Source organism: Larus michahellis, chromosome 1 (genome assembly GCF_964199755.1).
Source record: "Larus michahellis chromosome 1, bLarMic1.1, whole genome shotgun sequence".
Classification (NCBI taxonomy): Eukaryota; Metazoa; Chordata; class Aves; order Charadriiformes; family Laridae; genus Larus; species Larus michahellis.
This window is the reverse complement of record NC_133896.1, coordinates 86753580-86780848: the sequence shown is the minus strand read 5'-3', so window position 1 is coordinate 86780848 and position 27269 is coordinate 86753580. Positions and strand designations below refer to the sequence as shown.

Genomic DNA, 27269 nt, shown 5'->3' with positions numbered 1-27269 from the left:
AGAGAGGTTGTGGATGCCCCGTCCCTGGAAATGTTCAAGGCCAGGCTGGATGGGGCTCTGAGCAGCCTGGTCTAGTGGGAGGTGTCCCTGGCCATGGCAGGGGTGTGGGAACCAGATGATCTTCAGGGTCCCTCCAACTCCACCCATTTTATGGATATACTCTGTTACTTGAGAAGGGAAAGAAATGCTTATTTACCTTAACCTAATTAAAAATCCAAGAAAATAGGCACTGCAGCTTTTTCACTGCATGGGGAAAGAAAATGGACTTATCAACAGCAGTAGGGCTAGCCTTAGCTGCCGAAAGCTTCTTCTAACCAACTCCCTTCCTACATCAATAACAATGCCAATCCCTAAGTCGCAACTCATAAATTCATAAACTCAAAAACTCATAAAGGGAGTAGGGGCCTTGAGATATTTTTTCCACCTCAAGTCTAATTGCCTAGTGTCTTCAGTATCAACTGAATGAGCTGACATAACTGCTTGAGAAAGGGATTTTCCAGGCCAGCAAGAATTCATTCTGTAAGCAAGTCTTTTTCTAGGATAGGAACTTGAGCCATATTCAATACCATGCTCTGTACTCAGGGAAGCAAAGACGCTGAAGTTCCAAGTAATACATAAAATTACAGGGTTATACATATTGATGGCTTTATTATCGCCTTAAGATTTTCAGTATGAAAATCCTCTCTACTCAGAACTCTTCAGTGTTTCTAGATGGTGGGCTGTGACGCCTAATAGAAGATTTCCTGAATTTGCTTTGGAAACGAATGCTATAACAACCACAAGGACTTCTAGTAAAAGGAAAAAAAAAACGAAGCAGCAGAAAAAAAAACAAAACAAAAAAAAGAGAGTATAAGGCTTCAATTTGCTTCATAGATAAAACAATTATTTTAATGGAGATGAAATACAAAGACATTTGCCTTCATCACAGTTTTATGAGGCACAGTGCTTATGACTGCAAGAGTCCAAAATATGTGCAGGTCAGTCTAATGTTACTGAATCAAGGTCAATGTCCACTAAGGAGCCTCCAGTGCAAGAATTCCTACAAAGCTCTAGTTTCTTGAAATGGAATAAGGCAGTGAGATGACCCTTTTGCTCAGTCTTTTACACCACATTAAGAAATTATCCAATAAACTCACATTTACGGCGTTTTATTTTAGGGGGCATTTTTGTTTTTAAACTCAATTGTTAAACTATAGTCATTTTTCCAAACAAGAATGTACGTTTTTGCCTCCTTCCTTTTTACGGTCCATAAAAGCAATTGTGCTCACCAACTTTGGCACTGAAACAAATCATTATTATTTCCAAATAATCAGAGTCCTCTGAAGGGAAGCAGCATTAAACAGAAGGCCCAATTTCAGAACCCAATTCCAAAGGGTGAGCTCACCAGCTCGGCTCCTCAAACAAGAGAGGTGGAGAGAAGTAGCCTCCTGCAGAGGTTACAGTACAGCTCTGACTCAGCCCAAGGAGAAAGGCACCCTTCTCCAGTGACTGTAAAGGGAGTTGAGCTGGCTAGCTCAGCTCAGGCACTTGGGGAGTTATGTAGGCATGGGAGTATCTCCCCCTCAAAGACTGTTTTCTGGCTAACTTTCAAACAAAAAGGCACAAACTCACTTTCTTTTTTGGGGTCCAGGTTAGTGCAAGAAACAAAGCTTGCTCAGCTTGGCAAGAACTCAACTTTCACTGAAGACCTAACAAGAGAGGTTACCATGTGGGATTTTGTTCTTTTCAGAGGCAGTCACCTATCCAAACTGATGTCAATGAGGCAGTTATACCTAGAACTAAGCGAAGGCACCAACTTCTGCTATTTAAGCAGGGACATCATCTCCTCCTCTGTAGGTAGCTCCTCCTAAAGAGATATGAAACTTCTGTCAAAGCAGAGACTGTGGGTTTTTTTCAGCGCAAAGAACAAGCAAGCTTTTTCTAGGTCATTCAAATAAACTTTACACACATGGACTATCTGTTACCAAAAAAATCACCAAAACAGTACCAGCAATCTATGTGCTGCTTTTTGTGTTGTGCATTCCCTGCAATGAACTGGCATCTGCCTGGGCCCTCTCCATTAGCCATACTTCTGTGACAAAACACCACCACTGTAATGTTAACTAATGGGCAAAACCTCTGGAGAAAAACAAAAACAAAACAAAACAAACAAACAAAAAAAACAACAGATAAACAAAAAAACCACCCAAAACCCACAAGTTTCTCTCTGAACACTGGAATTTAGAAAACTTGGTGTTTCAGAGAGAGGCATGCTATGGCTGGATTCCTTGAGGTCTTATGAGAAGAGGCGCTGAATGAAACACATCCAGTGGCTACAACATTTGGAATGGGTCTGTCCCATATGGGTGCCCTGTTATAGACCTGCACGGGGCCACCAGGCTCCCACAGGAAGGTGAAGCTGGGGCCCAACTTGACTGAAACTGAGCAACAAACTGCAAAGACCAAATTGGGATTTATTTTCTGACTCAGGCTCAGATATGTACAGTATTCACATACACATCTTACACATGAGCTACAAATGCTGCTTGTCCCTATTTTTAGGCTATTGTCACCTCCCAGGTTCATCAACTTTGTGTGCGTGTGCTCATTGCTAGCTTAACATAACCCAGTCTCATATGCTGTGTGTAAAGAGCTGTGAACGTGGCTCTTCTCAGCTACACAAACCTCAGATGCATAAACTTGTAACCTCAGAAGAGCTAATTAAGAGTACAGCAAAATTCTGCAGCAATCCTTTTCCTCAGCACTTGAACATGGGACCCAAGGTCAGGAGTGGAACATGCCACCCATCACCACTCTCCCTCACTTTCTGACTTCTAATCACATTGGCAGAGGTAGCAAGAGACACCAAACATCCATGAAATACGTGGAAAGCTAAACAACCAACAGAATCTCGTACAGAAAAAATTAGGTCTCATAGAACCACTGAAGGGAATGGCTTACTGATCATTTGGTTAAACCCTCCACTGGAAGCACTAATCTATACCAGGACTGTTTTTCAACTGTGCCTATTTAAGCCAAAATTATCAGAGAAAACAGGTATCAGTTTGCAGCACAACCTGTCACTAATTATGCCGCCCCACCAAAATAGTATCCAATCCCCACACCATTAAGGTGGTTAACAGCTGTCTTGACAAGATTGGAGTGGTCAATGAGGCCCACAAATTATTTATTTCGGCAGTGTAATGCTGCTACTTCTTTTCTATACTCCCAGTCCCACCTGTAGAAGCAAGAATGCACCCCATTCCAGAAGATGACAGAGCAAGAATATCTACCAAATGATAACACAGGTCTATTTAGCAACTGTGTATATTTCCTCTTTTGCATCTGCTTATGTATTTAAAGATAACACGACTTTCACAAAGTAAGCTGCTTAGTATTCAGACAAAAGATGAACAAATCACAGGGTGAATTAGGAGGCTGCTGGTTGCAATTTAATGGCATTGCTTTTGACAAGTAATAAAGTAATAAAGAAAAATGCTTTTGCATTTCGTGGTGTGGACTTCAATGTGTCACCATGAAAATCATACATTTAATAGGGGTAACACACAACTTGAAAAGTGTCTTAAATTTTGTAATAACTTTAGAGAGCAAACACCAGTGAGCAAAAATTAGAAAACTGATAAACAGCTTAGTAACTCTTAAAAAAAAAAAAAAGATTGCCTCTGGAAAGAGTTAACAGATAATTAGCTTTCCTATAAGATAACCAAAATCTACAGGTCAGCCAGCACAGGAACATCTGACAAGGGGAAGAGACCCCATCTCTCCTAAGCTGCTCTGTTCCTGTCTCCTAAAAAAGTCTTTTTAATCTTTTTTTTTTTTTCCCTCCTTTTCCTCCTCTATATTCTTATCACCCTTTTGCCTTCTAGGGTGTGCAAGACAGGTATTAAAATTCTGGTGACCCAGACAAGCATTACTCCTACCTTCCATGTAGGCAATACCCAGTGTAGCACAAACCATAGTGCCAGGATGAAGAAGAGCTGTCAAAAGAATGAGAACTGGGGATGTGGAAAGAGCAGTACTGTGTTTTTCAGTAAGTGACTTGCTCTCATCTAAGTCTTGCTGTAATCAATGAAACAAAACCAATGTTTACAAGTTATCAGTGAAGTGGAATAACACTTGACAGTAACATTTGAAACTGAAAGATCTACCTGGATAGAAACGCCTAAGAACGGTGAGATCACACCACTATCTACAGCTGAAAATGCTCAACCATTTTACCAGCGTACAGCTAGCTACTGTGGGATGACGGCTACAGAGATGGAAGCTCACGGGTCCAACCATGCGAACCAGGATAACAGCCTAATGCAAAGTCAAAACATATGTTTCCACAAAACATTTCAATTTTGATGAATCAGCATTTTCTACAAAAATAAACTGTCAGATAATTCCACACCAACTTCAACTAACTGAAAACCCGTTAATGAAAGCGTTAGCTCTTACTTCACCATTTAATGCAGTTTATATAATTCATCTCCACAAATCAACGCAGCAGGTCAGCACCTCTGTTTCTTTATAAACAGTTCAGCAGCACATTAGCACAATGGTTTTTGCACTTGGGGATTGTGCAATGGAAAGGAGTGCTTTTATCACAAACATTCCCTGAGTCTGTCCCAGCATCCCCCAAAGTGTTCCCAAAAGTGTTTATACTTGTTCTCGGGTTTGAAACACATTTTTGCCTTTTCCCTTCTAATTTGTCTAAATTGTTTGACAAGCAGTGCTGTTATAATGAACATGCAACAGTGCAGCTGCTGCTTCATATGTTTTAAAACACAATTACAAAAGGCTGGCACAGCATTGGCCCAGACCTACACCATTCAGGCAGACAGAATTTCAGTATCTCTTCCAGCAGACATCTGCAGGAATGGGAGGAGCAAAAAAGAAAAGCAGAGAACAATGCTGTGCTCACAAACCAGATAAATAACATCAAATGTCTTGAAAAAGAAAGTTATGGCAGGAATAGTGATTTGCCCAAGACTTCTCATCAAAACAAACAAACAAAAGCCAAAACCACAACACAACACACAAAGAAGAATCAGGAACAAAATCCTCAGTCATCCATCCCCTGAAAAACACTGCAGTAAGCAGTGGATTTCCTCAGTGATACACAAATCATTCATTCCATCCAAGTCTAGTGATAAGGCAGACTGAACCACTACCAAAATTCTTGTCTTTTTAGACACATCACACCACTGAATGTGTGATGCTGTTGGGAAGTTACATGCTTGTAACTATTGCCATTTCATGGCATAAAATCTTCAACTAAATCTGTACATAAACATTCCTTACCTGAAGAAGTAAGGTCTGCAAGCTTGGATGATGCAACCCAACCATACTATTTCCTACACACTGACTTGACTTGTGTAAAATATCTGTTGACATTTTAAGAAGAATGACCACACTGTCTGGATGCCTGTTACTTGATATCATAGCCTGATTTACTTCTAAACACAGGAGTTAAGCTTTCATTATATCAAGAGTTACACACAGAAACCTTCCCTATTTATCTATGCAAGTGGTTTGACAGCTTTTAACTTTAAATTAAATGGCAACCGACCCTCAACTAAAATATCCAGTTGGTAGGCTTCCTGACTCCATACAACCACCATTCCCCAAGCTACATTTAGACCTTTACTATACTGAAAACTCACAGCTCATGCCCTTACAGATGACAAAGCAGCAATTAAACACCCTCCCCTAAGCGATTGCCTACATTAGGCTTTGTGTAGTGTTGTGAGCTTTAAACTATCTTTTACATGCTTAAAGACAGAGGATAATATTTCCCTTATAAACAAGGGCACGCATATTCCACAACCACCTTTATGTTCTACAACATTAATAGCCTTCTGCAGAGTAAATACCTTCTTACCACACAGCTCTCACTATGGTCTCCTGCGGAAAACATCCACAGCTACGTAACACAACCCAGCTGTATGACTTGCAGCACTGCCATGCCACCACAGACCCTGTGTGACCTGCACTTGCTTGCTGAACTGCAGTGCCTGGGGAATTTTCTTAGCACTACGAGGTGACAAGACCAAAACACCAGCCGCTGGGCTGCAACAGTTCTTGCCATCTCCAAGAATCACAACACACAAAACCCAGATGATAAGTGAGACACTTCGCATTTCTCAAAGTCACCCTCTTCAAACCGCCCTGGCTTCGACCTGAGTCTGTGGACATGGGCTCCCTCCAGCCTACACAGACCAGATCTGGCCATCTCCTACGTGAAGCTGTTGAGGCAGTTCTACTCAACTAGAAAGAGTGAGTCAAGCAGCTCGGTGCCACAGGCACACACACAACCTCTACCCACCAACCAAGTGCACAAGACAACAGATGCCTCCAAGCAGACTTTGGTTCCAACCTAGCAGCTACCATTTCCCTGTGTTTGTGCACACATTATTCGCACAATCATTCCACAAATCACACAGTATTCTACTTAAGTGTTTCTATGCAAAAAGAAGCTAATTATATATAAAAAAGGCACCCACCTAAATCTTTATATAGGAACAAACATCCCAGTACATTTACCCCACTCACAGTCACCTTGGAAACTGTCACAGACTGGGGAAGGCAATTTCATAACTGAATACACAGAGTCTTACCATTAAAATGTCAATTCAATTGAACGGTATTTTTATTCTGGCAGCAACAAGAGTTTGTCTGTGGGATCATTCAGCTTACTTCTGCTGACACATTTTGCCCACTCTTATGCTTCTGAAGAGACACAAAGGAAAATAAAATAACTGCTTCTCTAAACAAATTCATCCAATGCGCTCTGAAACACGTCAAGAGTGACACAGACACAACACTACAATGCAGATTAAAGGCTGAAAAAGCAGAGGAACTCTTAAAAAAAGTGATTGGCAAAACAAAAAAAAAGTTTGCTTCCTTTTATGATATGTGAAACCAACTCTGCTTTGGAGAAGAGGAATAATAGTAAAACATTTTGGTTGCAAAGAAGTGGTAGAAAGGAGAAAAAACAGAGCCTGGTGTTCATGTGTTTTTGTGGAAGACACTTTATCAAGCCACATAGTCCTCAGTACCAGTCATTTTTATTTAAGTTAGAACCTCCTATCTTTCTACTCCACTGTCACACCTTCCCAGTTCAGCAGTTAGCATAGTGCTAGGCAAACTTAAAATTCTATCAAACCTGTGAAAAAGAGACAAATACTAAACCAAAACTGAATTCTGAAAGAGCCCACTTCTGAAAGAACTCTTCCACTATTAAACCACAGTTACCCTTGCTGAAGGGCAACTCTATGCCCCAAATCAGAATGCTATCCATGCCCACTACTATCTCTGAATTCCCTGGCTGACCACAGAGAATTTAGGGTTTTGAGAAGAACTTCAAGCACCCTGAATCCTAAAAAGGGTAACAAATCTACACATGAAAAGAGGTCTTGGATAAATAAGACACTTCAGCTCTGAAATAAAATTGGGCACGGCCATTCTCGTCAACAGTTCTTATTGCTGAAATGCTGAGTAAGGTGTTGTAATCAAATTAGCTATATAACAGGGCATGTGACTTGCATAACTCAGCCTACAAATGTCTAGTGGAGATTGCACCAGGCCATAAACTACCACTTTATTAACTTAGATGATTTCTTGTTGTACATAGAAACAGAACTACCTTAAAACAGTGTTGTCTTCAGTTATGCAAAACAGGGTAATTCTAGGTGAAATAACACTATTTAAGGCTAAAAGCTTTATTCTGTACATAGTTTGCCTACGACTTTTTTGTTGAGTCCCTGGATACAGCAATTGTTCATGCCATTTTATGATTTTGGAGCATTAAAATTATATTTTTTTTAAAGACTGACAACTATACAGTTAGCCACACAAAGAGAACAACAAACTATCTCTGTGACGATTAATACACAGCTCTCGACAGTATTGAGAAAATAGATGCCAGAACTTAGTGAGTTCATAATTCCAGAGGGACAGGCTGAAATGAAGAAACAAGTCATGTAACGTCTTCAAAGTCAGTCATAAAAAGGCTAACTGTTCCCATAGATTTTTCTTATTGTTTCTAAAAAAAGGAGCCAGAACTTTTCCATCAGAAAAACATTAGTCAAGCACTCACTTGAACATATGTTTGACAAGCTGTGTCTTACGTTCATGTGAACTTTTTGACCATGGTCACACTAAAGGAAACTTATCTGGGAGCACCAGAGAACAATAAAAAAGGCAAGTTTCATGCTTCACCAGAACAATACATTTGCTAGGAAGATGCACAGACAAGAGCAAAACGCAGCCATTCTTTTCACTAAAAATAACAAAAACTATCAAGTATAAAATGGATCTCATACTTGTTCTCACGACCTAGTTTGTGCATTTCTTAAATTATCATGAAAACTCCGTTTTATTAACCAGATTTGGCGTATACTTACATAGGAGAGAGCAGTCATCCTTTACACTGTTTTAAACGTGATTTTAGTCTTTCCTTATTTAACAGAAAAAAAACACATACAGTAAGCTTACTCATATCCTTTACCATCTCAAGGGAAAACATTTGAAATTAATATTCAGCAGCTCCTGAAAAGAAGTTTTATATAGCATCTAGGTCCTGCACTAAGAAAACAATCGATCCAAGTCTGGACACTGGAATGCCACAAACTCTCTGTGCAAAAACACTGTTCTCTACATAAGCAGCATACTCAACACTGCTATGGCAAAATAACAATTAACGCTGTGATTTTATCTGTCCAAGCTTCACGGTCGACCACAACAAGCCAGCCTGAAAAACCAGGCAGTTCACAAGACAGATTCTAAGAACCATCTTTAAGACACTTCGGAAAACAGAACTTCAGAAAGAAAAACACTTAAAAGCCACAGGCCCAGAGGATATGCTTAATGTTTACATTATATACATTCCCTCGAAAAGTTGAATGTAAAGCATACTTGGAAAATTGAAAGTCGGAAAAGTGCACGGCGTACATGGTGGGGGGAAATCTTGTGAAGAGGGAGAGAGAGAGAGAAGAAAAAAGGCACAATTAGATAATCTTGATAAATACATGTTTTTTAAAAAGTCTCATCTTCCTCCAAAATGCAAATACTTGCTTTTAACTATAATTTTTAATGCAGAAATGTCACTGAGTACAACTATTTTCAGAATGCTACTGACTTTTCCATTAGTACAAAAAGGAATTTTTTTTTTTTTTTTTAATAGATTCACTTCATAAATTTACTTTATAGCTAACTGGCTCTGCAGATTCTTTCATTGGCACAAAAGAAAATTTTTTTCTTACTTGAGCAGGCAATTGTGAATTCAGGAATGACAATCCCTAAACAAACTCAGTCTTGGAAATCAACAATAGAAGAGTCTTATGCCAAACAGTTCATGAGCAGGAGCCTAAGATTAGACTTCTTAATCTGTAATACGACAGGCAGCACTCAAGTCAAGGTTTAAGTAACAAGTAACTACCATAGATGACCTTCTACTTGATTTCAGGAGTGTACTCTTTAGACCTATTTAATTTTCAGGATCGCTTTCTTTCCTTTTGTCTAGTTTTAAATATAGGACTTCTGCTAGTCTATAAAAGAGCTGTCAGGTAGCTTTCTCCAATAGGACAAATTTTACTTCTCATTTTCATAAAGTTACTTTTAGAGAATCTTAAAGTTTCTCTCTCCTCCATATTCTCATCCCCAAAAAAAAAAAAAAAAAAAATTACTGAGACCTACTTCAATCTCTTAGCCCCAGGACCACGAACTGCTAAGTAAGTATTCAGCCAGGGTCCTACAAAATGTTCAGGAACGTTTTTAATTTTGAATGAGCACTCCTGTCAAGATCAACAGAGTAGTCACAAGTAACACATGCTTATGAGGGTCACCAGATAAAAGTCTGAAGGCTTTAGCCACAGAAAGATCTACAGCCAAAATGAGTTTTTCTGTAACTCCATTCAGTTTTTAATGGGTCAACTTCTGTTACAGACTTCAGGCATTTCTTATTTGTAGATCATTTGGTGTATATACTGTTAATATTTACACTGGTGAACTCTACAGATAAAATATGCATACGCACACATATATGTCAACACCACATGCATGCACATGTGGATGAACATAATGTAGTCTACCATCTTTACAAAGTCACATCTCTTTATTCAAAGTTTTGGCTGAGGTTATGTATTTCTAGGGTGCCACATGTCAAATTCTCTAAGGAAGCTTTTAATATGTCATTTATAAAGAGGATGAAGGGAATGGGCAAGATGCTTTGGGAGATTTTACAAACCATTCAGGTGGGTGGGGGGAAGAGTCCCAAACTATGCAAATCCACAGTCTGTCTCATGTTGTGTGTTTTGGAGAATCACAGAAGACAACTAATACTTTCACAGCCACATGAGAAATTCAGCTCTTAAGATTTCAACTTCAGATTACTAGCAGTTGTTTGCAGAGGGCCAGGCTTCAAAAGGAGAAGAGTGACAGAGACAAAGAACTTAAATAGGAACCAGAACTCAAAAATCCTAATCTTCCCACCCTGTTGCACGGGTGGCCCTTTGGCATCTGTAATCCTATTCTCACTGAAGAAAATGTGAAGACTTCTGTCTCTGTACAGCCTCCAGATGACCATAAAGCCTATCAAAACTCAAAAATCACTGAGCCTTTCTTACAGTCATTGCTTGGCTCCATTTCAGGTACGTCCTGCTGGACATTCAAAAGCTGATGCATAGAAATCCTCTATGTTCTGACATGGATTTTCCTTTTTTAACTTTCATTAGCTAATTAGCTGTGTGAGATCAGCTCGTAGCATCCGTTTTATATGAAGGGGGATACAGAGAAGACTGAACATGCAACAACAGGGCCATGGGCAGTTCACAGGGAATCTGCTCCAGGCTGGGGAACTTAGGACTGGGAGCAAAGAGCCCCTCTCTATGTCTCACAGTTATCAACAAGACTGCCCTTCAGCTACTTACTAAACAGTGGGCAAAGTGCTCTGGTTACATAAACCCATGACATTTCACCAGTTTTAGCAAGGCCAAAACAAATATATTAATATATAGATGAGAGGGTTGGAACTAGAACTCTATACTGTATTAATATATAGATGAGGGGGTTGGAACTCTTTAAGGTCCCTTCCAACTCGAGCCATTCTATGATTCTATAAAGAAGTCTGGTTAGGAACTCACAGTTTTCTGAGTCTCATTTATGCTTTGAAATAGAACAACATTTTTATGCAAAGAGACAATTCTTCTCTAGTTAAGTAACAAATTTCTGTCAAACCTCAAGAACACATTGTACTTTCATGCTTTCGTAGTATCCATCTCTTTAAATCCAAATTTGGTTTGTAGCTATAAAACGTTGATTAGGACTATATAATTTATTTAATGCTAAAGCTTTTAGTGGTTATGAGCAGCGATCAGACCTTTACTAAAACAAATCTCTGGTTTCACTATTGACTGCTTAGCCAAGTCGTTCTGCGCCTGCCAGCTCAACGCTGAGTGCTGGCTTGAACACCACATCCAGCAATCCTTATCCTCAGTCAAGCAACTACTTTTATGCATGTCTGGGGGCCAACAGAAATTTGCAGTCAGAACCTCCAGCCATTACTTCTGGCCACAATAAGCACATCATTAAACTCTGTTTAAAATAGCATGTCAGGCTATCGCAATAAAACGACAAATTATTTAATCAGGAAAGCACAGTAAAATCAACACACAACCTGTACTTAATACAGTTAACAGAACATTTGTGTGAGATCTCATGATCAGGTGAAGCAACGGTTTACCAACATAACACAGGCACAATAAAACCGGACAACTCTGGATTGTTACCAACTACTCAAGCACCATCATATTTATTTCAAGTGTTTACAGTAAGAAACAGGCAAGTTTTGTTTTACACATCTGAAAGCTTTCTTCCAAGATCTTCACGCAGTTTCAGACCTACAGGAGCCCGCTAGTTTATAAACAGCGTGTACCTCTTGAGCAATCCCCCCCCTTAATTTTTACCTCAGACTAACCATGCTTATATCTAGATCTAAACATGTACTTAACAGAAAGATTTTTTTTAATGTACACAAGAAAAATGCATGCTGAAAATAAAACAGAAATATCAAAATATCACCTTTTATTTCAGCTTACTCAGAAGTTTGCCAGAGTTTAACCTAAAAGTTAGACAATGATATGATACACTTCTATTCTACAACAAATAAATGCATTTTTAGTAAAAGAACCTTCTACTTGAGAATTGAAGATATTTCTATGCATCACTACAATACACAGGAAAAGAATCATGCAAGCTTTATTTGCAAGACAGCTTTCTTTAATTTTAGGATAATTTTAAACAACCTGCCACAGCAGAGATAATACTTATCCTTTAAATAAGAAAAATAAATTTCACACTTACATAGATTTATTTAGAAAAAAAGCTCTCCGATTTAACAGTGCTCTTAGTTGCATAATCTCCTATCTTTACCACTTCTAGCTTGAAGTGACAGAGAAAACTTAATACAAGTAATACTTTATGCTGAAACATGGAATTAAGATGTAAAAGTGAGAAATGACAAGGTTCCCATGAGAAATGAAAATGTAAAGTATGTGTTAAACAACCCTGGGGAAAGAAAGGAGGCAGGGGGAAGACAGAGACCCAGAACGGATGCTGCCTTTTTTTTTTTTTCCAAAAAAAAAAAAAAAAAAAAGAGTGATATTATGAAGGATTCTAATTAAAGCATTAAGGTCCAGAAAATGTGTTACTATTATTTATATTTCTACTCATCAGTCCAAGGAAAAAACGGTTTCCACATTTATGGGGGTTTGGGTTTTTGGGGTTTTTTTTATGAGGTGGGGAGGATGGTTTGGGCGTTGGTTGGTTAGTCTTTTTAGGTTTTACGGTACAACACAATTAGCATGTTTCAAGTATATGATACAACTAACTAGACACAGACACCACAAATACATATTACATATACATCCTCACCCACACATATGCATTTAAAGCACACAATTTAAAATCTAGAGTATTACTGTGGAACGGCATCACTGGCCCATCTGAAGTGACTCTGCGCCCACAGACAAGGCTCAGGTTTTTCTATTGCTTTCTTTTATTATGAAACACCACAACTGGGCCTGATGTTTTAAAAACCGCCTGGAAGACAGACCAGAAACTCGACAGAGAGGCTACAGTAATACAACGAAGAGTTAAAAGGAATAAATCTCCAAGCATCGAGCAGAAATCCAAGGCATTAACTTCTGCTTTGCTCAGCTCATTTTCAGGTCCTTCATACACAGATCCTGAAACAGTAGAATTATACCGCCTCAGATACAGGCCCAACTAACAATCCTGGCATGCTGACTGTAATGTGAACCACCTCCCGTCCTGGGGTCACTGCACAAATTCTAGAAATGCTTATTTAGGTATTTTATTAGACTGCCTCACAATTTATGTCCCTGGTATGTCCTCCTTTCTTACTAGCTGCACTGTAAAAACCGCATATGCTTGACATCCTCTGTACAATGTATTATCCCGTGACATTTTATCTGACAACTCTACAGAGAAGACAGTACTGAAATACACTCATTCTCCACAGGGATAGTCTTATTTTTTCCAGGAACACAGCCAAATAAAGATGGTTCTTCTATAGACTTTTTTCTTTGTTAATCATGCTGAACCTTCATCCAGTTGAGTGCTATGATTTTCATTTTTAAAACAAACTTAATCCATAGTTTATTTAAAAAATATTATCGGTCTGTTTCAAATCATGCTAGCAAGTGGATTTATCAGCTTTCTTCAAGAAGTGAGCCATAAATCAATCTTTTTTGTCAACATAAATCCAACAATCAACTTCTTCCACAGGAACAAAGGCACTTTTCTGCTCCATTTTCTACAATGCCTAGATCAAAAACTTTGGTCTAAAGTTCGGACCAAACTTTAAACTCTAAAATGGACACATTTCAGCCACTACCCAAAACACTGGGGTGGAAACCCAACCCACAACCAACTAACCCTGTCTTGATTTTAAATGAAGAAAACCATAAGACTTTTCCCTCCGTTCATTCCTCCTTCCATCTGCACACTCCACAAGCCCATGAACAAGGAGACTCGTTAACGATAAGGCCAGACACTACCATGATCCTCTTATCAACTACAACTCGGGCTGAGTCTACATTATACATTTCTGCTGCAAATGCACTTGTGGGCTGTACAATGGGTTGGCCAATACATCGCAGCAAGAACCGAGAGTATAATCTCAGTTTATGGCAGAAAGTGTGTTTTTGACAGTGGAGCTTACTTAGAAAGGGAAGAAGATGGTCGCAGGATGAATGAAGAAACTTTAAACCACACTGCAGTGAGCTGTATTTGCTAAAGGCTGATTTTGCCAACTAATTTCTTCTGGTGCAGATCTGCTTTAACACACACTGTCTGTAAGGCTCATCGTCATTTCTGAGAAAGTCCCCACTAAAATATCCTGCCTTGAAATAGTAAAGAGATTACAAACAAAACTTTTCCCTATGATGAAGTAAAAAAATAATTTATTGTGGCAATTTGCAATTAATAAGCTGACTCAGTTTTAGTAAGCAATCAAAAGCTCTCTCCTACAAGTCTTACTAGATGTCATGGACTCAGAAGCAAGGATTTCCTGACAATCACCGCCAAGTTATGCAAATTGTATTTGGGGGGAGAGGAGGATTATTTGTTTGGTCCCTTCCCCAGAAATAGCACAGATGTTCCTTTAAAGGCATTCTGCTTCCTTAACAGCAATGCTACTTTGAACTTCTCAAGCAAGAATGCAGAACTAACAATATATCAGGTTATAACTCTCTGCTGTGAATTAATATGACTCCTTTGTGTTCCTGTTAATAGTTATTAAAAGTTGTCTTAGGATTATTTTAATTTTTAAAGGTGTGTGAACAAACATTTTTAATTAACATATAGCTAGTAATGCTTACCAGAAGTCTAAAATCATGATTTTAAAAATCATTTTCCTTCTGTTCACTCAGCCTAAAGCCTCATTCAAAATGTTGTTAGTGAAAACTTGTTTGTTCACAATTTATTTCTTTAAATACAACAGGTTTTCATAGTCTAGACTTAGATGCTAAGTTATAATTGCAGGGACTGAAAATGCAGATAGACAGAAGCATGCCCAAAGACTCATCACCAGAGGTTATTCACACAGACCAGAAATTACTATCTCGGTTTAAATACTTAGGTCTAACTTATTAAACAAACACTGCATGCAAATATCTGAAGTATACATTAATACTTAACAACAAGTGGCATAAAGTTTATTAATTCTTATCACCCTCATCACTGCAGCACTGAGGTATGCGTTAGGGGACAGGCCAGATCATCCTCTTAGATGTTACCTTAAGTTGTCATCAGACTATCATTTAACATACCATATTCACACGCCTCACCAGAACAAGTCCAAAACTGAAGACACAAAGTGAAAAAAAGCCAATGAATTTAGTGTTTTTACAACTCTGTGGTGTTTCAAGATGCTACTAGCTTATTCACAGGAAAGCAGGCAGAAGGGAAAGCACAGCCCTCCACTGATCCAGTCCACAGTCTTGTTTTCTAGCCCAAGCACTGAACGAAGGAGGTAGGGATGAAAGGCTATTTTCAAACTTGCCTACAGCTAAAAGTATCTACAACTTTAACACATCTGAGCCTATAAGAAAAATGTTTGTCCTGCACATATCAATTCTGTGCACTCTAATTTGATTTCTAGCAAGCCAAATCTCTCACATCTCCGTCCACAAAGAGAAAACTATGTAAAATGCCTGAAAATTAAAGAAAATATATTAGTGAATACATTCCTCTGAGTTCCTGGCAACCTCTGGCAGTAGGGTGAGGATAGGCAGTCACTGGCAGTAACATCTAAAACCAGCACAGCAAGATTTACAAGAGAGGTCACCTCTGCAAGCCTTCACTCTGCTTTAAATATGTGGGTTTCTGGTTACCTTCCTTCACCTCCTCCTTCAGATGAGGCAAAAAGAGAGGAGGAGAAAGAAATTAACATTTTGAGCTGTGCAATAAAATGACACCTTGACAATTCTGGCATCTAGATGGAAATATTCTAGCAGTGGACTGGAAACCAGCATCACATGAACCATATATGACAAATCTCAAACAACCTTGCAAAGTTTTTTGAAAGAACCTTTCAAAATGAACAGACGGTCAATGAGATTAAATTAAAACAAACCCAAATCCTTTGGGTTTGAATATTAACCAAAAGTTAATATTCAACGCTATTACAGTAAGTGAATAGTGTCTGATCTTGTTCCCAGAATCCATGAAGATCTTCAGAGGATCAAGAGCCAAACCCTGAACACCTTATACTTCAGAAGCAGTGGAAGTTATAGTAGGTCTGGTGCAGAAGACAGCAAGTACATTTCAAATGCCACGCTAGCCATCTCTTGCAGAATGAAGCGCTGTTTTGCATGCTGCTGGGTTTTGAATCATGCAGTATAATCCTGGCCTAGGCAATCTTCACGGATTTGTAGTGTCCCATACGTAGTGATTCAGGTCATCCAACAGTCCCTGCGCTAGGATCATCCAGCTACTAGCGACACTGTTGCTGCATTTTAGATCTTCCAAGAGTTACATGCAGCTCAAGAGCCAAGGCAGGCCACTCCTGATGTCATCAGGACAACCTGTGCAACACTACTGCTATCTTTCATGTTAGCTTCATTAAGTCACTGAAAAATACCTTTCAGTTTGTTTAATATACTAGCTGTTACCAGAATTCAGTGATGTATTTGCAACCAACATCATCTTCTGATGTTGTTCACCTTCTTAGGTGAAGAAAGATTAAATACACCTTATAAATCTATGTGCCAACACCACAGCAGTCTGCAGATTTCCTATCAGTTTAACACTTGCGTGTAAGTCGCCTATAAAATCTCAAAATTAACTCCTTACTGCACAAGCCAGGGTACATAGCAAACAACAAGCTGAGTACACTAATCTGCTGCCTGTGAAATATGTTTGTATCAGCAGAGGAGCAGCAGAAAGATTTTCAGCCAGAAGCAATCTGCTCAAGGGAAAGGTGGCATCAAGCAAGAGAAGCTATGAAGCAAAGCCTTCAGTTATTTACATTATTTTGGGAATTTACATCCAAGGTGCCATTTTATATAATACTGACTGGCATGCAAACAAAAACCCCTTCACTGAATGGGTGAATTTACAAAGAAATTCTGAATTTTTTCATTTTTAAAATGTTTTCCCCAAATCAAAAATACCATAACTGTTATTAGAACTGTCCATTTTCCTTTCCTTATATTGTTGTTTAACATCTACCAGTCAGCAACAAATACTACCAGTTCCCATGAATCTTGTGTTATAATGTGCAGATATAAGGCCTGTTACTACAATCACTTTTGTGCTTAACATGCTTAGATGCAATTTTCCAACTTTCAAAGACACAAAAGAAGTAGGTCCATAAAGAACGAAAATACATGTCTTCCCTGCAAAGGTTTTGCATGAAAAAAATAAGAGAAAAGTCTGCTGGGGGAGGGGGTATGCGTTAAATCTGAAGATCTTCCCAAACATGCAAAGTACTTCATCCAGAAATCAACTTCAGCTGTCATAAAAAGTGTTGTAGCTCTTTGTACTCTAATTCTATTCATTAACTAAAAACCTTTACAACTCAAAAGCTTTACAAGAGTTTAACAATTAAGGTAACTCTATAGAGTCACTTGATTTAAAACATGTCCTGAAAAGTAAGCAATTAGTCAGCATTTCTAGGCAGCACTTAAAATTCTCTTTGTGGTGAACAATACATCTAGAAGTGAGGAAAAACAAGTTCACTTTGACAGTGCTTCTTACGAAGAAGATTGATCAAGTTGTCTAAAGGATAACTTTTGGGGAACTGTAATAATGATAATGAAGTCTTTTCCCTAAGGACAAAAGGGCTGTACAAATTTAAAAAAAAAATAACAAGAAAACAGCAGTACAAATACACAATACTGCATTTTCAAGCAGTACTTGCTCAAGAATCTGAATAGATATGCCTTCCCCCCCCCGCCCCCCCCTCTTGAGTGCTGAAGCAGAAAAACTACTTTTCCACTTGCTCAACTTTCATGTGACCAGTTCCTAAATCTGGTGCTCTCCTGCACTTGGTGGTCTAACACCTGGTCTTCCTCTGGCAAAAAGTCAACATTAAAGTGTCAGAGTATGTGATATTTCAAGATGCTGATCTTATTAAGAGGGTCTCATGTTAACACAAGTCAGGAATAAACAGTTTCAGAAACGATGGCTTGGACTGAGAAGCAAGCCTTCCTGAAACTGCTCTGAAACCTCTCAGCCTCACTTCAAAAGAAGGCTGAAGAAGCACCCTATTCCCTTTTTCTAAGGTCCCTTCTCCTCTCACCTCATAGACACACAATATTTTATTGAGTATTGAGCCAACTAAAATAGAAAAAAGTAAAGTAAGTTGTAGTGCATGAATGCGAGAAATGAGAAACTCAAACCTAAAACGTACAAAAGAGATAACCAGTAAGAGGAATCTAGACATTTTGGATTCTGATGGCTTCCTAGACAAAAATACCAGAGTAAAAATTAGACTTGGCTGCTGTGTCTCTGTTACCAACTAAGAAATATTTTCCATTAGTCAATGTATTGCATTTCTCATTACTGATAGCAGCCATGGGAACCAAGTCTAACTTCTACTCCAGTATTTCAGTTATACATATAACCTCACACACAGTTAACAGATGGTTTTGGCAGTGGTAGCAAAGGCTACCCAAACCAGTTATTCTTTCATTACCACTAGTGTTGCTATAACATGCTCTGAGAGAGTCCAATCACATCCCTCCGAACTATCACAACAGCAGTGAGTAGTGACCTTCAGATAACAACTGTTGAGTATCCTGCAACAGATAGGTTGCTAAAAAGACTAGAGTGTTGGTGAAATATTTAATTTTTTCTACATAGGACACTGCCAAGAAAATGCATTATTCACAACTACATATCTGTGCTAGCTTATGCTATTCTTTAGATTTAATTTCAATGTAGGCATTCTCATGTTTTCAGTAAGATAGATACATGTAAGAAATATTCATGTGCACACAAGCACAGATGAGTAGTTTGGTACTTAAATCAACTTAATCATGAAATACGCGATGTATCCTACTTTATATCAACTACATTTGACAAATAAGATTTCATGAAAAATTGCACTTGCGGTAACAGTGACCTTCGTGTAAGTTTTCCTGCTAAATCATTTCTTTTAATGAATTGCAAAAGTTTATGAAACTGTATCTGGAATAACCATCAACTGAGCACAATAGGAGACTGATTAGACTGCAGGAAAATGAAAGGGGTTTTGCTTTTCCAAGTTTCAGATTTTATTAACTGTTCTTAGATCCTTTTATGGCTTATTCCTACCACCGTCTGCCAGGCAACAGTGTGAAACCAAAAGACATTTACAGGGCTAAAAAAATGTAAATATTAGTGAAAGAAGCATGCATACAAGAACAGCTTGGGGACTTTTTAAAATTTTTTTAATTTATTTATATCCCTGTGCTGATTCCACCCTTCCACTTGTCTCAATCTTTGTAGGAAGTTCTGAAATGTAAACAGGTTTATTAAGAGCTGAGAGGTTTTCTGTCATAGAACTGCATAAGAGAACTGCAATTTTTGCGACTGCAATATGGTAACACAGAAAATTGATATATTACTGTATCACCTTCCTAAACACACCCTTCAGATAACAACTTAGTAAGTGACCTCTTCAGAGATTTAGAAGAAAAAAATATTTTGTCCTTCCATTACAGTTGTTGGAGGGTTTTTTTGTTTTGGTTGGGTTTTTGTGTTTGTTTTGATGAAGGGGGGGGGTTGATGTTTGGGTTTTTTGTTTGAGTTCTTTTGTTTTAAATCTAGGCATATTTAAGTGTTTACTTCTACTGCTTTAACAGATCATCAGTATGGAAAAAGTTATGAGTTCACTTTATGTTTGATCTGTTTCATTTTTCGTCTTGTAGTTTCCTCTTCATGTAAAGTATTATGAAAGAGTGCAAGAGTACGCAATCATCTAGTTTTGATCACTGAGCATATTACTGTACATATTTGGAAAATACAAATACCCTTCTAAAAAAGACCAACTGGCTTGACAACAGTGCATTATTCCTAACTAATGAGAATCTCTGTGTATCTCTGGCTACAAGCCAAATCAAAACCACTTTGTGTTTTTCCTCCCTTTTCTCCCTCAGTTTTGGGATGGTGGGTGGAAGGGGCATGAGTGTTACATCTTTTCTTGCGTACTTAAATGGTTTTAGAATCTAATAAAATAAAACTAATGCTATCGTTGGCTCCAATTTGTAAGTTGTAAAGAGACAGGAAAGGCATAAATCCATCCTTTTATTATTTCCAAAGCTGGAAATGTAAGTAATGCAAAAGAAACATCTTCCCTATTTATATATTGTCAAAGGCCTATTGAAACTGTGGAAGAAAATATTCAAGATGCGGTATTTCTATGAAGCTCAGGAAAGAAGCCATGTTTTACAAAGACTTTCTCCTTTTCAAGGACAAGACCCAAACACGAAAGTTCAACAAATTATAATGTAAAGAAGCTAGAAGCAGCTAAAACAGCCCTCATCTTTGCAAAGAAACAATGTCTTGATTTCTCCCCCAAAAATTTGACTGAAAAAAAATGTGAAATGGCAATACAATAGATTCATTTTCTTGCTTGTTCAGGAAAAAAAGATAGTGTATCAAAAGATTACACAGCATCAAGGATATTCCATTACTTTTTTACTTCGGGAGACCAGTCACTTTACAACAGTTGACTACCTCCAGGGTAGCCTCAAGCTAGCCATTTACGTAACATCACCAAAACCACCACTGAATTTAGCATTTCTGGCAACAACAGCTTTGTTCCAAGAACAGAACAGTAAGATTACACTGTAAGTCACATCCAGGGACTGAAATGAGAGCTGAGAAGAATTAGACCTGTTCTAGAATGGGCTAAGCCAAAACACAGGACTTTTCAAAACAAAAGTTCCCTGAAGGGTGAAGAGAACCCCCCTTCTGTAAATTTTCTGGTTAAGCGCTAAAAGACGTCTCAAATTGTTATTAATAAAGTGTATTGATTTCTCTCATTTCTTTTGCCGTTTCAATAAAGCATAAACGAACAAAAAAAATTCTGCTACTTGACACTGCAGGGAGGCACAAGCCTGTGCACAGGCAGCTGACGGCCCTTCCCTTCAAATAGATTATATCGGATTTTACATTAGAACATCTCCATTTCTGTTTATTTTCTACACTATTGCCAAAATAATTCTCTAGCACTTTTTTAAAATAGTTGTTCACAAACCAATATGAAGGCAATTTCAGAAGTCCAAATTGTTTTCAAATCATGCTAATAGAAAGAGAAGCAAATAATGCAAAATGCTTAGGCTAACTTCAGTAACACTACCATTGCTTATTTAAAAATCATTCAACAAACAAGAAGTAGCAGATCTGTAATTATTTTGTTTTCAAAAAAGACTTACCCTCTTGCAGGATCTAAGGCAATTGCTCTGGGTTGATCCAATTCTTGCCAAAACAAAACTTTCCTCAGTGATCCGTCTAAATTAGAAACTTCAATCCGGTTTGTTTCAGAATCTGTCCAGTATAATTTCTCTCCCAGCCAGTCACATGCCAGCCCATCAGGTGACAGAAGTCCAGAAATGACCACATTTTGTACACTCCCAGATTTATTGAATTCTGTTCGTTTAATGGCTTCTTCACTTACATCGCTCCAGTATATCAACCCCTTCACAAACACGAAGTCCACTGCTGCTGCGTCCTCTAAGCCACCCACAATCACCGTCGCGTTCTCCTTCCCATTTGCAGCATCCACCAGTCGCAGATCACGTCGGTTCGCATACAGCAACAGTGGGGCAGCTTTAAATGGGAGAAAGAAGGGGTGGGGGGACAGACAGATGCATTAACACCACTCATATTAAGTATAACTTGCACTATGATGGTGCATCAGGCCATAACTACTAATTTAAGAAATTTTTAAAAAGTAAGAAAAAGGTAGGGGGACATTTTGAAGTTTGACTAAAAAGCACTGACTCGAAGCCTTTCAACAGTGCTACAACTAAAGATGGTAACTTCATAATGGGCAGCTCATTATTCTGGGCTGTGCATTATTAAAACAATATTAAAGAAGAAGGGAGAGAACAAAGAAAAAAGAGGTCTGAAGTGCCCAAATGACACTGTTCTGCAGAGAAGGATGCTTAAATAAAAATCTGGAAGACAAGTCTAAAGCAGTTTTCTAAGCACTCAGTGCTGGCCCACCTGAGCAAAGTTTTTTTTTTTTTTTGCTAGTATTTAGTAATATACACCCCACTTCTATAAAAGCATAACTGATGTCAAGCTATCAAAACTACCTGTGTGTTGATACGCTCCACAATTATATATGCTGGACATTTTACATATAATACACACAAATACAAAATTCATTGCACAGCATGAGAGGAATGTTGTTTTAGCGTGTTGACATTGGCCTGAGGAGGTAGGAAGAAAAATAAATCTACAGGAATGGACAACACTGAGTTCTTTCAAACTCTGCTCTACCACTCCTGTTTAGTTGTCCAACACAAAGCCTTTACTTTATATGCTTTATTTGCTTAATCTATTGGTTTGTGCGGGCTGTATATTTTTCACACACAACACCCAAGATGACTAATGAAGAGTAGTAACCATGAAAATGGATTGTTTCTCAAATGTAATATGGCCATTTAATTGTCCTTAACCACAAGCAAGATAGAACATTATGAAAATTCCAGCCTTGTTCCTACTTCAACAAAATGTTAAGGAAAATACTACAATTGTATAAAGCTGACAATCACATCCTTTTAAACCCACTATCAGAAAACATTTCTACCTTTCCCTGTGTTTACTCAGGCACTGTAGCAACAGAGCTGTACAGCAGCACTTGGATACATACTATGATTGGCATACTAAATGCTCCTCTACCTGTCACCGCACAAATTTAACAAAATTCTTGCAGATTTATTCATCAGTATAGGTGGCACATTAAACTTTTAGCAGGCTATATGTCCTAACAGAAAGGCTTACATTTATAGAACCAAAAATGTGCATGGTTGAATAATGTCAAGGGCTACACTGCAGAAGAGATACAGTTCCTTGTATGAGAAACTCACACTGAAATTAGAAATACCAACACACTCTTCAGAACATTCAAAAGCCAAGATCAGACCACTCCCCTTATTACCACAAAACTGTTTATCAAAGACACTGCCACATGTGTATTGGGAGACGCTGAAGGAACCGAGTTCCTTAATCTACCTCCAAATAAACAAGTTCTGCTATGTATGGTTTTTTACTTTCTTTTTTTGTAAAAAACAAACTAAACTAACGAAATTGTTTAGGCTATCATCCTAATTTTAGAAACACTGAATATAAATTGATTTATAACAACCTTTAGATAGAAAGTTACTGAAATGGGGGGAAAGGGGAAGCTTTGTTGTTTTTAATAATGCTAAATTCCACACTCCAGAAAGCAAGTTTTTAATTGTGCAGCAAAACATTTAGTTTAGAGATTATATTTCCATGGAGAAGAGGTAGACGACTTTAAATTAGAAAGCAGAATCCTCATAAAGCGGTAAAAAATAGGCATGCAATAAAACCCTCTACTTTTTAAAGCCTGCATACAATTGTAACCTGAAAAATCTAGTTAATAGCCAGCTCAGTGTCATCTAGTGCACCATAGGAAAGCGTGCAGCCAACTGGCAGAGCTCTCTAATAAGACAGCATGCCCAGCATTTGAAAAAAGGTAAATCCATGCACAAATGAGTACAGGTTCCATTATTATGTGCAACACGGAGCAAGACTACCCATGCACACAGCATGCACTGAATTGGAACACCAGGCATGTCAAGTGTAATCACCGAAGCCTGAAGACACTGCCGAGCCTAATACAACCGCATTGCATAGGTTATTCACTCCTTGCTGGAGCTCAGAGCTGGCTGAGGAAGGACAGGAGAAAAACCTCCTTTTCATGAATGATACAAATTATTTGAATGACGGGTCAGAAGAAACACAGCTACACTTAGGATGTGTAGTTTCATGCAGATTGATTCAAAGCCACAACTTTTAATACATTCCGCAGGGCTAGCAGATGAGGCTGTTAAGCTTTCCAATTTGTTGCGACATTCAGGAATGAAGCATGCATCACCAAAATAATAAAAACCAGGTTTGTTCCCCCACCCCCTCCAACCCTTCCCAGAAAACACGAAGGCTTCAATATCCTATAAAACCCGATTACTAAAGTTGGCAGCATTGGTACCTAGTATCATCTTTACCATTTACTTGACTCAAGCACCAGTGGTAAAAGGAAAATTGTGACAAAAGATGCCATCCTGCCCCATATGACTCACTTTAAGTAGTCAAAGCTGAACTCTTTACATAAAATGTTTCTATTTCCCTTTGTATAGACATCATAAAAATACGTTTTAACTGCAATGATCTATAATATATTGAAGAACACAGTTTTAAAAGTAAAAGAAAAAATATCCATCTTGGAAATCAACAATTGAAACAGTAGTGACTATTACCATGTCCTCCATCACCTAAGAGGTATACATGTAGTTTATTCTTCCAATTAAAGTACTCAACACAGAGTAAGAGTTATGCTTAGTTATAAAAATAAGCTTTTTTTTTTAATCCACCGGCAGGAATAAACACTTGCTCAGAGAACACAAAAGTTAAAAAAACGGAAGTTTAACACATTTGAACTGCAACAAAAATCTTAAGGAGCTCCTGGCAATAATAGGTCACTGAGCCTAACTGCTTCTTAACTCTGATCCTCACATAACACCTTCCCTAACCTTACCACATTCAATATTAAAATCCAGCCACTGCCTTTTTTGCCCTGCCTTTACAGCTAGAATTCTACATCAGCATCCTTCTCCTCACTTCAGTTCTTGTAGCAAATATTTCTCTTGGCTACAGCTCTTGTCTCTCTCTCTAGCATACTGAAAGTTGCTAATCAAGATACTTAAGTCTGGTTTTCCTAACACTTGTTTACTTGAGTCTTGCTTTATACATCTGATTTTTGAGTGTCCAGTACTGGCTTAAAAATGCTGCAGCCCACGGGATGCAAAGTGATGAACGAACATAAGATCACTTTTCCAGCTAAAAATGTTTTTCAGGTTTTTTTGTGTTTAAGTGGCTACTTTAAGCTGTCAGAATTTGTCCTGCTTTTCTTTAACTAGTCCAGAGGCCTTTTCCACAAGTTCCCACTTGCTCCTTTTCCACTTTTAATCATCCATGACACCTCTGGGTGCCACGAGGTCAGTATTACCTTCAACATGCTCATTCTCTTTCACCAACGTGGAATTTAGCCTGGTTAAAGCAATTAGCGTCATCTCATTTTCCCCAAATCCTTTTTTCTCATTGCCAACCCCCAGAAATGCTGTTCTACCCCCTCACTTAGTTAAGGGCCCCTCCCCAAGCTGATTCAAGTCATTACATCAGTGAAAAAGTTTGACTAGGTTAGCGAGTTGAACTGACTCAAGAAGTGGTCCAGCAAACTCCAAAACTAACATAAGGCAAGCAGCAGGGAGTTGGAAGGGGGAGCAGCTCTCCCTCCTTTCACTGGCAGCCTGCTAGATCTGCTCAAGATGCAACAGCAGCCATATCCTTTCTCCTGGACTCCACTTTCAGCTGTGGGTTCCCAACCTCTCTTTTGTGTTGGCTCTAGCACTTGCCCCACACCACAGCGAGACAATGCAGGGAGCTAAACCAGCAGAAGGCTACCGTGCTCTCCCCCCACCTGCCAAAAAGTAGGTTTTAGCCAGCCATCATCTAGAACCAGTTTAGAACAAAATCAGAGAAACGTAAGTACTAGCACACCAGGGAAAGGGAGGACTGCATCAGTTTTGACACATTAGTTGAACCAGTTGCTTGTGAACCTCCAATTTAGGAACAGGACCTGCCAGACTACAGGTGGCAACCCTAAGTTGGGACAACCTGCTCCAGAATCCCAGTGTGGCCCAGACAGTAATACTGGGAAGTCACTCACATTGTGGAAAGGAATATCCATGCAGGAGTACACTGGTAAGAAACTCAGATTGTGATATTGGAAGATGTCCGCGAGCTGGGAAGAGAAAACTGCCCGTCTTTTAAAAGTCTTGCTGAAAAGCTCTGAGCGTCTAAAGGTAAATTGATACTGTTAAGCACACTGCCACAAGGATGGCAAACGTGAGGACTGGAAAGGAGGAGATGCAGTGATGAGATATGCCAAGCAAATACACACTGTCCTGGATGAGGCACAGGAAGCAGGAAGGATTTGGCAGACACCTTGATGGAATGACATGCACCCACATTCAGCCCACAAGAGAAGGAAAAGCAGATAAATTGGTATAGATAACCAGCAAAGAGCATTAATTGCAACCTCCTCAAAACCATTCTATACACAAAAGTCCTTGTATGAAAGACAATCGTCACCATTCCCAAGATGTCCCACAGAGAGCAAACACAAGAACATATGAAAAACACTCTGGATGGACACAAAGGTTCTGCCACAGTCAGTTTTAAGGACTCTCCCTGAACTCCCCATGTTTCAAATTTCTTCATCATTGCTTATGCTTATAAGGAATTCTGTGTAGTTGTTATCTGTGAATGTTTTTGATTTTTGCTGCTCAGTTTGGAAGAGCAAGAAGGAAAAGGCTGAGGTAGCACTGGGAATAAAAGCCTGTGAGACTTGTATCAAACCAGCAGAGAGGCAAGTTACGAGTGAAAATAAACTTCCCCCAAAAGCAGGGACCTGGCCTCAAGAAACTTATACAGAGATGGTTCATATTTTCAAACAAACAAAAAAAATGACCAGGAAATACATAAGAGTTTCAGCACAGCAAGCGGCAGGCCAGGATTTTACATCAAGTGCTCCATCACAGTACCTTTCCTGATTTATTCCACACAATTCACAATTCCACACTTTTTTTTTCTTTTTAAGAAAACTAATGAACTGACTTACCAGTAGCCCCCATTCCACCTTTGCTGTGGACAGAGACCTCTCTCCTCTCTGAACCTCCTTTTTCTCACAAACATACTTGCAGGACACAGCAGGCAACCAGGACTTCAGTAAACAAGCATGAGGCAGCCCAAGTTTGTCAGAAAGGACCTTTTCTCCTCTTTTCAGCTAACCTAAAGCGTATTCCACATGTTAAAACCATCCAAGGGCTGTTCAGATGGTAACTCAAAAGGTCACAGGAACAGTCAGGTTTGCCAGTGAATGAGATGAGTAACAACATCAGTCAAAAGCAAAGACACCAAGCAGCAACAACGGCACTTGGATGCTGCACCAAGGTTCTACT

At 38.8% G+C, this 27269-nt stretch overlaps 1 protein-coding gene across 2 annotated transcripts in view; it reads right to left on the bottom strand.

Moving 5' to 3' along the window:
* LRP6 (LDL receptor related protein 6) overlaps positions 1 to 27269 on the bottom strand; it is a 125273-nt gene that overhangs the window by 87849 nt on the left and 10155 nt on the right. For both annotated transcript variants that reach the window (XM_074590034.1, XM_074590026.1), the window contains exon 2: positions 21432 to 21825. In XM_074590034.1, coding sequence (XP_074446135.1) covers positions 21432 to 21825 — 394 coding nt within the window. The remainder of the gene's footprint in view (positions 1 to 21431; positions 21826 to 27269) is intronic.